Source organism: Nematolebias whitei, chromosome 17 (assembly GCF_014905685.2).
Source record: "Nematolebias whitei isolate Nwh7 chromosome 17, NemWhi1, whole genome shotgun sequence".
NCBI lineage: Eukaryota > Metazoa > Chordata > Actinopteri > Cyprinodontiformes > Rivulidae > Nematolebias > Nematolebias whitei.
In genome coordinates this window covers 35,814,671-35,827,033 of record NC_056514.1, presented here as the reverse complement: position 1 = coordinate 35,827,033, position 12,363 = coordinate 35,814,671, and the positions used below count along the sequence as shown (strand labels likewise).

Sequence of the window (12,363 nt, the reverse complement as noted above, 5' to 3'; positions counted from 1 at the left end):
GCTTGAACATATGTTCAGTCAATTATTAACATGCACTTCTCTTTGCTGTTTATTATTTCTGTTTGTGTTTTAATTTTAATAAATTTGCATTTGTTAAACTGTTCTTGTACTTGCCTGTTTTCTTTTTTCATTTTGTTTTATTCCTTCTAGCCTGTGTAACTACTTTACTTTTTGGCTCTAACCTGCCATTTATTGAACTTGCTTACAGGTGCATCTCAAAAAATATAATATCGTGAAAATGTTCCGTTTCTTTTGTCATTCAGTTCAGAAAGTGAAACTCTTATATTACATACATTCATTACACACAGAGTGAAACATTTCAAGGCTTTATTTCTTATACTTTTGATGATTATGATTTGCAGATAATGACAAAACAGAACATGAGAATATTCCACAGCGAGCTTTTGGTACCTTGTCAGTGTGGGGCAGGAGCTGAGTCCTGCTGGAAAATGAAATCAGCATCTCCATAAAGCTCACCAGCAGAAAGAAGCATGACGTCTCTAAAATGTTCTGGTAGATGCTGCGTTAACTGTGGACTTCAGGAAACACAGTGGACCAGAACCAGCAGAGGACATGGACCCAAACCATCACTGATGGTGGAAACGTCGCTCTGGGTGTCTCCACTCTTCCTCCAGACTCCGAGACCTTGATTTACAAACAACATGAACATTTACTTTCATCTGAAACGAGGACATTGGACCTCTGAGAGACATTCCAGTTCTTCTTCTCCTCAGCAGGTAGATGCTTCAGACGTTGTCTCTTCAGGAGTGACTGGACTTGAGGAATGAGACATTTGTAGCTCATGTCCAGCAGTTAATCAGGTGATTAGGGTGTGACACCAGGAGTTTACACTATTAAACTTCTTCACGATATACTCATTCTCTGAGACACTTGAGTTTTTTGTTTATTCATTAAGCCATAATTATCAAAATTACAAGAAATAAAGGCTTTAATATTTCACTTTATGTAATGAATCTACCGTACTTTTCGCAGTATAAGTCACAGTTTTTTTTGCATAAATTAACATGCCCTGCGACTTATACAGCGAAGCGACTTATTTATGTTTTTCTTCCAATATTTATAACCCAATTTTTGGCTGATATCTGACGATCTAATTCATTCTGACAAATATTGAACACTACCGTTTTCAGCCACTAGAGGGCCCTCGAGGTATATGTCAAGCCAAGTGTCTCATTAATAGGTGAAAGTGGTTATTAATGAGACACTTGGCTTGCCATACAAAGCCACCTTTGTCTCGCTCCGGAACTTGTGGATCATTTTGCTGCACCGCCCAGGCAAAATGCAGCTGATTTGACCATTAAAGTGCATTTATTAAGGAAAAGTTCAACTGAGGCTCACCTTTACTATAAAGCAAGTCAAGTCAATTAAACAAATAATTGTTTTTAGGTGGTTATCTTGCTAAAGTTCGAAGAAATGCACAACGAGTCATTCCTCTGCGCGCTCCCGCAGCTGTGAATCTGCTTTTGAAATGCAACTGATTTGACAGTCAGCCAATCGATTTTTGACACATTGGCCCACGTTTCCGGGTTGTTAGCAGTGACGCATAATAGATGCGACTTATACGGCGAAGTGACGTATTTATGTGTTCCCCACTTCATTAGACATATTTGTACTGATGTGACTTATAAGGCAGTGCAACGTGTACGACGTGACGGTATGTAATATGTGTTTCACTTTCTGAAGTGACTGACAAAAAATATTGAACGTTTTCTTGATATTATTTTTTTAGATGCACTTAAATGACTTAAATTATACTCTGTCAGATTTGTTCACCTGGTCTCCAATTTGCAAGAATTCGGCAGGTAAACTTGAGCCACTGAGCTCCGTTCATAAAACCAGCATCTTTTCTCATCTATATTTTATATGCAACAATGGAAGCGGACTATTCTTAGATTTAAATGTATCCGCTAATGGGCTTGATGCAGCTTTGAATAAAAGGAGGCTTGTTCTTGATGAATGAGAGGTTTCGACACAGTGGGTGGTTTAATGACCACAAAGTTAATGTGATTCATTTTAAGTCATAATCAAGATTAGTAGTTTTGAGGGGAATTGTTTTTATTTTTTTGAGGAATTAAGACAGTTTTGGAGTTAAGTCAATTTACCTTCTGAAACTCATCTAATGCATCATTCATGCTGCGCTAAAAGTAACATTTTATTGTAATCTTTCAGCCTAAATATGGTCAGCAGAGTATATCTAACACATAACATGTATGTTTGTCTAAAATCCCTTTATGACACCGAACTGATCTTGTTTGGAAATATTTTTTCTGAAGCAACATACTGATTCATCTTCAACACTAATGATGTGTTGTTTCACCTAAGCCTTTGTAATGGATCTGGAGGAGGAGCCTTCATTAGACTGACTAATGCAGGCAGCAGAAAAGTAATGTGCATACTAATGGCAGAGAAACACTCACCAACGAGCCTTTAATGATCATATATGGGGTTAATGAGGTTTAACACTCTTCAGTAAGAAAAATAGAGTCTGCCACACCCGAGGGAGGTGGCGATTATATTTAATTTGTCTTGTAACGCCTATATTTGGCCACATGGGGGCAGTGTTGGTTAGAACAGTGTCAAATAAAACTTCTGGAGCTGTTATTAAGTTTATCCAGCAGGTGGCAGTCTTCTACAGGACATACAAAGGCAAATAGTTATTTGGAGTTATTAACCACAACTACCTTATAAAAGGCTGATCTAAAATACAGATTACTCTTGATAAAGACTGAATGCAACAACACACACAGATCAGAACACTGCGTCCTTGTTTCCCACCGGCCTGGTATGTCAAAAGGGGGAGGCAGTGGGAGGTGACCTCTTGGACCTGCAACAAGAATCCTCGTTCTGAGAGTTTTCTTTCATCAGCTGAAGATTTGAACTCGCCTCATGTGCTCTGAACAAGGTTGCTCCATAAACTCTTATTTTATTTGCCTGAATAGATTCACTATAAACAATTGGCATTAATCTATTGTTTTTGCCAGTTTATATTGCTTTAGCAAAATATCTCATTAACCAGGAGGGATTTTAGTGAAACTCCCAAAGTAATCACCAGATGTACATCTACAACTGACTAATAACTTTTGGAGTCCGTAAAGTTTAAGATGAGCATCGCAGCCACCAAAATGATTATAATTCAGATAATTTTACAGATATTCTGCTAGAGCTTGGTGTGCTACTAGCTGAACATCATCCCCAACACATTCTGAGCTGTAAACATCAGATCTCTGGTATAAAAAAAGTGTAATCAGTACAAACTCAACTATGCAAGTGATGAGCTCATACAAATTAGTTTAATGTATGAGTGCTACAAGTGAAGGACACAAGAAGGCTCGTTTGGTGGTAACAAACATCTTTTAATGAGTTAATTTGAACAAGAATTTTTAAAAAGTTTAAAATAAACATTGAAAACCGAAGGCTTTAGCTTTACAGCGAGTTGTCATAAGGGCAGTTGTCATTAGAGGGATTCTCTTCTAACCGAACCCAAAAGCTAAAACTCACAGTTAACGCTTTAACCCACAACACCGCTCCGTTCTGGAGATGTCAAGCGAAGGTCAGATGCTGTCTTTTGGCGTCGAAACAAGTTCACTTAATATCTGATGTCAGGAGAGCCGCCGACACTGAAACACAAGCTGCATGTTTGTAATAACTGGCGTTTGCGTGCCGTGCCTTTGCCCCAGTGTGGCTGACATAAGTCACAGTATTTGCAACCACATGCACATGGACGCTCATCTGATCCATCAAGACATACAGTAAGGTTGAGTTAACTAGCTCCACTTTACAGGGATATGTGAACAAGTGACTTCTGTCAGTTAAAGATTTCTGCACCACAAACTGTTAGGATGTCGGTCTAGTCCCAAAGAGTTTCCACGATAGCTCAGACCAGTGGTTCCCAACCCTGGTCCCTGAGGAACACCATCCTGCATGTTTTAGCTGTTCCTCTGCTCACACCTGATCTGAATGAAAGGGTGATTAACAGGCTTCTGCCGAACTTAAGGAAGTAACAAACCACTGAATCAGGTGTATTGGAGCAGAGAAACAACTAAAACATGTAGGATGGTGTTCCTCAAGGACCAGTATTGGGAACCATTTGATTCAGAGTTCATGCGTAGTGAACCTTAATATCCTTCATTGGATAGTTTGTTTTTGAGGCGATGTTTTGTTCAGTAGTACTGAATAAGCCATGACATCAGCCACAGACTACAAAATGTGGGGGAAATGCCTTCTTTCCTGGCTAGGCTAATGGCTAGCCAATGGAGAAACTGTTTTCCATACTGATGGAAACGAATGCTACGCTAGCTAATATTAAATCTCCACAATTTTGCCTGACACTGTTGCAGTTGTCAGTATTTTCTCAACCGAACAATGTTGGTGTTTAGGACATGGGCATTTTCTCGGTCTGTGCTGAGCACACGTACAGTCACGTAACAGATGTTTAGCTGAGAAAACGGCAACACACTAAACATGCAGAGGTTTACGTACTACTTTATTTTACACCAATAAATCTTTGAGAAGTTGCTTTTATATGCTTCATCGGTAAGCACTCATTTGGCTAGCCTTCACCCTAGACAAAGATGTCTGCTGTGGTACTAATTACTGATAACTATTTGACAGAAGATCACTTTTAAAATCACCATATTATTCAATAAGTCATTCTGTGTTGTGTAACCTTTAGCTTCCTTTGAGCCTTCAGCTCGTACATCAGTCCCTTGTAACTTTAGAACACAACAGTACTGGATAATGTGAGAGTAGATTTATTTAGTGAGATTTAGTTGGCTACATTTTCATAAATGGCTGTTATGCACAACATATAAACAGTGTTTTATACAGTCGAGGAGAAACAAAACAACACGTAGACATCAGAAGGCAGAGACCGCGGCACGTCAGTCTTCAAGTACGTCAAACAAATAGTTGCGTCTCTGCCTTTCCTTCACTTATGGAGCTAACATTTTCTTCCTGTAGTTTCTTATATGGCTTCACCTTGGTAGTCATAGCATGGCTAGATATTGTTTCTCGTTTGCTACAATGCCCAACAGTATTATTTCCTGTAGGAGGTTTAATTAAAAAGGCAATTTGGCTTTGCTAACAGAGGCAAACAAAGATGAAATTAAAGTCCATTTATGCAATCCAACTCTGCAAGCTTGCCAAATACTGTAATACTGAAATTTCACGTGACATTCAGTACATCAGTGCATAACCTAAAACTTATTTCATTAACGACGTAGAAGCTGATGAACCGAAACCGACTCTGCAAAGTATTACAAGTTGTGTTCCCTAAAGAAGCAGTCGGGCTTTATAACGTGTCCTTCTGTCCGATCCTCACCTTAAACTGCTCAGTAACTGTAGTAAATGATTGCTATCACTAAAAGGAATGATAAATACATAGCACCATCTTTAGTTGAAAATATAAAACAGAAGAAAATGCATTGCAAATCCCGAAATAAAATAAAAAAACAACCAAATCTAGATTTTATGATTATGCTACATGATTAACACTATTTGTATTTCTATACATGCTCTTTGGTTATATTGAACCAAAAAAAAATGTTTTAATAATTCTTTGGCAATTACTCTAACAAAAAGGCAGAAAAACTTAAAATAGCATGAAATTATATCATCATCACAAACAGACACGTATTTAGCAAACAAAAAGCGCATCAACGAAGCAGCACAAAAACTATGTACATGTAAAAAGTGTTATAAATAGGTTTTAAACCATAGATACTATATACATCTTTTAACAGAGACAGTATCTGTGTTTTCGTGTCGGGTTTTTGGGATTGCTTCCCCGTTAGCCGCCGTTAACGCTGACCTCACAACTTAAAACTGCAGAAGGGAGCTGATAACACTTGCTGTTGGGTTACTGGGAACTCTGGGATGGAGCCACGTCTCATTCTCGCTTCCTCAAGATGACGTAGATGAGTCCGCTGATGAGCGCCAAGGGGCAAGCCACCCACGCCAGGATGTAGGAGTAGCCAAAGTTGTTTTTCTCGGGCACCCACTCCGGACTCATCACCGTGTAGATGATGGCTCCGCTCATCACGAACAAACCTGCAGGAGGGAAAGAGCATGGAATAAATTATCTCTGTCCCAAATGAACTCTGTCTGGCAGCGGAGGTGGGTCAGTTTCCCAGAAGACTTCCCTCCATGTTGCATCACAGCCCCTACTGAACCCCCAGTCTGGCCTGTACAGCATCCGCCCACCTCCCTTGTCTTGACATGACACGATCTGTTTGTCCGACCTCCGCGCTGCCAGCCTCTCTGGCATTTTAACTCGCACAGCTGGCTGTGGTCCCAGTCATTCCTGTTTGGCTGAGTGGGCACCTGGGTGCCCCTGCACTGACGCTGGCATGGGATCGAGAAAAAAACTGGCATTTTCCAAGAGGGAGGACAAAAGGACTGTCGCTGAGGCAGCTTTCTCTCTTGGCCAAAGGGCGTGAAGCACGATGGACGAGTGCAGCATGAAAACTATTACCTCTCTGGCTCAGACACTAATTTAATTCTCTCTCACAGATTCTGTGGCGATCACGCCTCTGCATCTCTGTAGGTGGACTTTTTGCTGAAGTGCTGGTGACTCTAAAGCAATGCTTCTCAAACTTTTAGGCTATTGACCCAGAAAGTACCACAGGACGGGACTTGTGACCTAAATTATTGCTGACTGAAGCATTTTTAAACACATTTATCAAGCCAGTGTAAAAGGCACAATGACAATACAAACAGCAAACCTGTATACATTTTATTCATACTTTATTTTATACTGTCACAAAGTAAAACATGCTTTCATAACATCCATGCTTGATTACTAGCCAGACCCCCATTGCACAATTACAACTGGTTCAAAATGCTGTTTCTTAACTGGTACAGGCAAAAGAGAGCACATTACTCCAGTTCTGGCCTCCCTTCACTGGCTCCCGGTTCACTTTCAAATTCATTTTAAAATATTTCTGTATGTTTTAAAATCTCTGAACAGTTCTGCCCCCTCTAATTTCACTGATCTGCTGCAGCCATATGTCCTACAGCTAGGCCTGTCACAATAAATCAATTAATCGCATGATAAATAAAAATAAATCAAGCTCATTTTAATTTATCGGCTTTATCGTTTCTTCATGTCTCTCTCTTTCTATTGAAGACACTGGATGACAAAAGGCTCAACTCCGGTGTTCTTCACTGACCCCTTCCTTTCTCTTTAAAATCCATTTTAACCATCCAAAATTGTGTTTTTGGATCGTTAAAAACAGCCAAGCTGAGAAGCTAAGCTACGAGCTATGCTAACAGGCCGACCTCAGGAAAAAAAACCTTCTTGTCGAAGCTCCAAAATTCACGGTTGAAGCCCGTGCCTTCGTGTAAAAAGTTGTTTTTCGCTGCAAAAAGAAGCTGAGAACTTGTTTACTGATTTTTTTTTTTAAATTAAAAGCTTTGTGTGAAAAATGCTAACGAGCTCAAACCACACCAAGCGTCCGCCATTTTGAGAACTGAAAAACGGGAAGGAGAGACAGCCCATGTCACATCAAGGGACCTCCCTCCCATTTTTCTTAAATATACACGCTGCTCACTCCCTCACTATCCATCCTTCAGTTCAAACAGTCTTATACTGCCATCCAGTGGTCGAAAAAGTCACAACACAAAACAAAATAACCAACATTTCTTAAATTTGACAACAATTACTAATTATTGTCAAATTTCAAACAATATTATCATTTATCACAATAATTTCTGAGACAATTAATCACCCAGCAACATTTATCGTGACAGGCCTACCCACAGCGCTCTCTGAAGTCAGCAGACCAGAGGCTTTTATTGGTTCCAGGTACTTGTTTTAAGCTCAGAGGTGACAGAACCTTCTCTGCTGCAGGTCCAAGACTGTGGAATGAGTTGCCCCTGCATGTCAAACAGACTCTCTTGCTGTTTTTAAGTCTCGCTTAAAAATAATGCACTTTTATTCCCAGGTTTTTGACACCGAGTTGATTTTAACTTGTATGTATTCTATAATGTTAGTCATTTAGTTCTTATCTATCTATTTGAATCTATGTATCCTGTGTCCTTTGCTTGTTTTGTTTTTGCTGTACAGCACTTTGGTTGGCCTTGTTGCTGTTTAAAGTGCTTTATAAATAAAGTGGTATGGTATTCCGTTATAACTGTTTTCAATCTCTCAAATATGGCAAAAACATGCAATTATGAATTATTTTTAAATGTATTTTGATCCCTGAAGATCTTAAGACTCCCACTTGGTGTTTTACAACCTACAGGAAGGTCCTGACCCCCAACTTTAAGATCTGAGGAGGGATCAAGTCAAAGTGTAGAAAGTTTACAACTGAAAGTTAGACAGTGACTTCTGGTACTTGCAGGATATCATGGTGGCAATTGTTGTACTTGAATGAAAACTGAAATGCATTACTTTTTTTCTTAATTAAAATATGTGAATATTAAATATAAAAAAAAATATGTTGAGAAACGGTGAAGTTGTAGCTGTTTTAATCAGATCATGTAAATAAAGTTATGTGCAGTCCTGCAGTGTGTTGTGAATGACTCTCGGCTACCGTCACGTCACTGCTAGCTTCTGACTGAATTATAACTTAATGAGCTGTGGCAACCATCATGGACTGGATCGACTCCAGTACAGTAGATGAACAAGCAGCGACAACCTGGATTTACAGCTTTCTAAAAGTTTCATTAAACTTTTCTGCTGGTTCATGAACTATCTTGGTGACGGACACACACGGGCAAAAAACATCAGTCTGCTTTTTGCTGGAAGGTGATGATAAAAAGTTAAGAAGGGGTGGGAGCTCACCAGCCAGGATCTGGAAGGCTCCAGTGAGGAAGAAGCGTCCACCTTTCTGCAAAGTGAAGAGCTGGCAGAAGAAGAGGAAGAGAGCCAGGCAGCTGAAGATGATGGAGAGGATCATCAGGGCTTGGACCGCTTGAATCCATTCTGCAGGAGAGACGGGGGAGTCGTCACGACAGATTTGAACTTATTGAGGGAACAAAACAAAAATGAACAAATGTAAATGACTGGGTTAGTTGTTGCTGGGTTGAACGAGCATCGTCCCAATGAATCCTGAAGTCTAGAGCATCTGTAAACGACCCACAACATTAAAACTGGTGAGTTATTCATGAACGCTCTTTGTGCCTCTTCAACATATCAACCAGGAGGACCACCTGCTGGGTCCGAGTCTATCAGAGCTCGTTTGAGCGAGTGCTTCTCTCCATTTTATTTTATTTGTTTTACCTCCGTGATAACACGCCAGGAACCGTAAGATTTCTAGGCAAGTTATTTTGGTGCAGGAGATGATAAGAAGCAGAACTGCATCCATTTTTGAATTTCTTGTACACTTCTGGTTTTGAGGAGTTACTATTTCTTTAAATGTATCCAGCTTGTTTCCGTGTGTCAGGTGTGCTTATTATTCTCACATTTCTATCCAAACTTGTCACACACTGTGCTTCAGCGCAAATGAGTCGTATGAGCCACTCCTGTCTTAATGTCAGACGACGCTTCAGACAGATCAATAAAAATGAGATTTTACGATCAATTTCTTCCTCCTGCCTCCAAACATTGAAACGAGAGAACCTTTTATTTGCATGTCTGGTAGAAGTTGTCAGGTTTTGATATACAGTAGTCCCTCTCTATTTCGCGGTTCGTTTATCGCGGACTCGCTCTATAATAAGATTTGACAAGACACACAATTGGCCGATTGATGGATGAGCCGCACGATCAGCATAGAATTTTTATTTAAAATAAATGTTTAATTTATTTAGCACCTCCTGCACCTTTGTGCAGCCCTTACTGCAGGATAAACTTCCTGTTCAGCATGCAGAGTGGAGAAGTGGGCGTGGCCAAGAGCACTTGCAGGTGGCAAAGAGCAGAGGAGGCAGGGAGCTGAAATCAAACTACTATTCCTACTTCGGGGATTTTCACTTATCGCTGGTCTTCAGGGTACGGATCCCCCGTGATAAATGAGGGACTACTGTAACTCAAATATGTTGCGGCTTTAATGGAGGATTTACACCAACGGGAGAACAAACAATATATAATGAATTAGCTCTAGGGAACAAACAGAATGATGATGGAAACCTTCCACATCTTTACACATGAGTGAATGCCTTTTGTTCTGTAAATATTCTTACTACGGCCATTTACAATAATATATATACAGACACACACATGAATAATTAGAAATGCATCACTACTTCCTGTTCAGCCTCGCCGTGCTTTCTTCCTTCTCCAGGAGAAAACTAACAGTGGGTATATCCTGGCATGGATAAGCACTATCATATTTTTTGGACTATAAGGCGCACCGGATTATAAGGCAAATTAAGTGAAACTAAAACAGTTCAACAGATTTTAAGTGTGCCTTATAGTCCGAAAAATACGTTAATTATATTAATAAACACAAACAGGAAGATAACTGCGGCCTTTTCTGTTCAGACGCTCCGAGTCGTGCCGTTTTATTTCTCATGATTTGGTCTGACATTCTTCCTCTAAGTAATTTTAGAGCGTTTAAACTAGACAAAGTAATTTTTCCTGGCTGGGAGAATGTGTGACGGGTTCTGCGGATCAGCCGATCTCTCGTGGTGTCGTCAAAACACAAACGCAGCCGAATTGTTTTTGTAACCACAGCGACAAAAAAAAAGAAAAAAAAAAAAAAAAAAAGAGGAAGCGCTGAAATTCGGCTGAACATGAAGTTGGTTTTAACGGTTGCTCAGCTGAAGTTTCAGAAATCTCTTTTGACCACGACTGCCAGCTTTCACCTCCCAGACCCAGCTCACACACAGGCCTTCTTGTACAAACACTTTACGTCAGTAAAAACAAGTCAAACTACCGGGCCGAGCGTCCAGGCGCTGCTGGCCTGACAAAACACACACTGGTCCATTCTAGACCGATGACATCACTCCTGCAACACTTTCAATGGGAAAACATCCAGCTGCTGCCCTCCACGTGAGCGCCCAACGTTGGCTGGTAAAAGAAGCCACAATGAGGTTTTCAGATATTTGTTTATTGTATCTACTTTACTCAAATCCCTGGCAGAGCTTTGTGTGCATAAATCTGTTGCCACTGCAGCTGCTGCTTCATGTGTCCCTGTGATCTCTGCAAACTGGACCCGGTGATCTGACGCTGGGGCGTGGCCTGTCATCAGCGTGTCCGGTGGTCCGAGGCCTCTCTGGCGTCAAACGCAACTTTAAATACTCTCAGCGGCCCCACCCAGATCATTCACAGCTCCCGTCACTACACAAACACGAGACCTTAAGGACACCAGGACTATTTATACAGCTCAGGTCTCCAAACAGCTCTGCAGCATTCTGTCCAGTAGATGGCGCCAGAGTCCAGATGGAGTCGTGACACACCCCACATCAGCAAGTTTTCCATAAAACGCACAGAATTAATCAGTGTGTGTGGAAAAAGAAGAAGTCTGACCTCCAGCTGATGCTGGGTTACAGAAGTGTCCTCCAGCTTGAAGAGTACAGTTTCTCCAGAGGTCCGAGGTGCTGCTTTCCCCTGACGTCCATACCTGGCATCAACAGCGAACAGTTGGGTCAGAAACTTGTTTAGAAAAGCAAAAAGCTCAAGAAAATGCAAACATGCAACTGATAATCATCTGAATGCATCCAGACCTCAGTGAGAAGTTACTGTACATCACTACAGTTAATTTAGTTTGCAGCAGATGAGAAGAAAAACCTGGTGAAAGTTTGACTTACGCTGACAATCGTTGACACAAAGAGGAGAACAAGAGCAGCGATGTGCAGGAGGATGATTCCCAGGAGGAGCAGCAGCATCTTTTCAGATAATCTGAGCAAAGAGGACACAATCTGTCAGATTACACTGTGTGGATGTCAAACTGCTGCAACATCTGCAGCACAGACTGAAGAGCCAACTCATGACAGCTTTGTTGACCCATTACTGCAAGTTATTCAAATTGAATTTAAGATTAACATGATTAAACTTTAGATCTGTGCTCCAGGTTTACGTTTTTTTTTTTTTTTTTTTTTTTTTTTTTTTTTTTTACAGATTTAAATCAACCTAAAAAGGTTGAGAACTTTATTGAAGTGTTTAAAAATGTACATTCCCAGCGTGAATCACTTAAAAAAAATGGAATATTTCCACGGATTGGTCATTAATTTTGCTTAAATAAAAACAAAAATCCCATTTCCAGGTGAGCTCATTACGACATATTTTAACTAAAGGATTTCTGCTGCGTCCGCGCGCCCTTCCGCCTTTAAAAGTCGCCATATAAAGTTCAGAAAGAAGCCAAAGTCCACTTACTGTCGGGGAAGAGCTCGTATCCTTCACAGAAAGGAAAGTTTCCCTGAACGAGTCCGGGAGCAGCGTTAGTCCTGCGCGCTGTCCAGTCA

General features: G+C 40.5%; 1 protein-coding gene across 1 annotated transcript; it reads right to left on the bottom strand.

Moving 5' to 3' along the window:
* Positions 1-4,756: 4,756 nt before the first annotated feature.
* pmp22b (peripheral myelin protein 22b) lies at positions 4,757-12,363 on the bottom strand. Its single transcript, XM_037691193.1, has 5 exons — positions 12,275-12,363; positions 11,710-11,800; positions 11,429-11,522; positions 8,807-8,947; positions 4,757-6,069 (listed from the first exon to the last, which is right to left on the bottom strand). The coding sequence occupies exons 2-5, from the start codon at positions 11,785-11,787 to the stop codon at positions 5,909-5,911; spliced, it is 474 nt and encodes a 157-aa protein (XP_037547121.1). The 5' UTR covers positions 11,788-11,800; positions 12,275-12,363; the 3' UTR covers positions 4,757-5,908.

Bases quoted from the DNA above. Each gene is read 5' to 3' on its own strand.
- pmp22b (XM_037691193.1), bottom strand. From the start codon at position 11,787: ATGCTGCTGCTCCTCCTGGGAATCATCCTCCTGCACATCGCTGCTCTT. The intron at 8,948-11,428 runs GTCAGACTTCTT...TCTCTCCTGCAG, and splicing joins TAACCCAGCATCAGCTGGAG to AATGGATTCAAGCGGTCCAA. The intron at 6,070-8,806 runs GTGAGCTCCCAC...TCCCTCCTGCAG, and splicing joins AGCCTTCCAGATCCTGGCTG to GTTTGTTCGTGATGAGCGGA.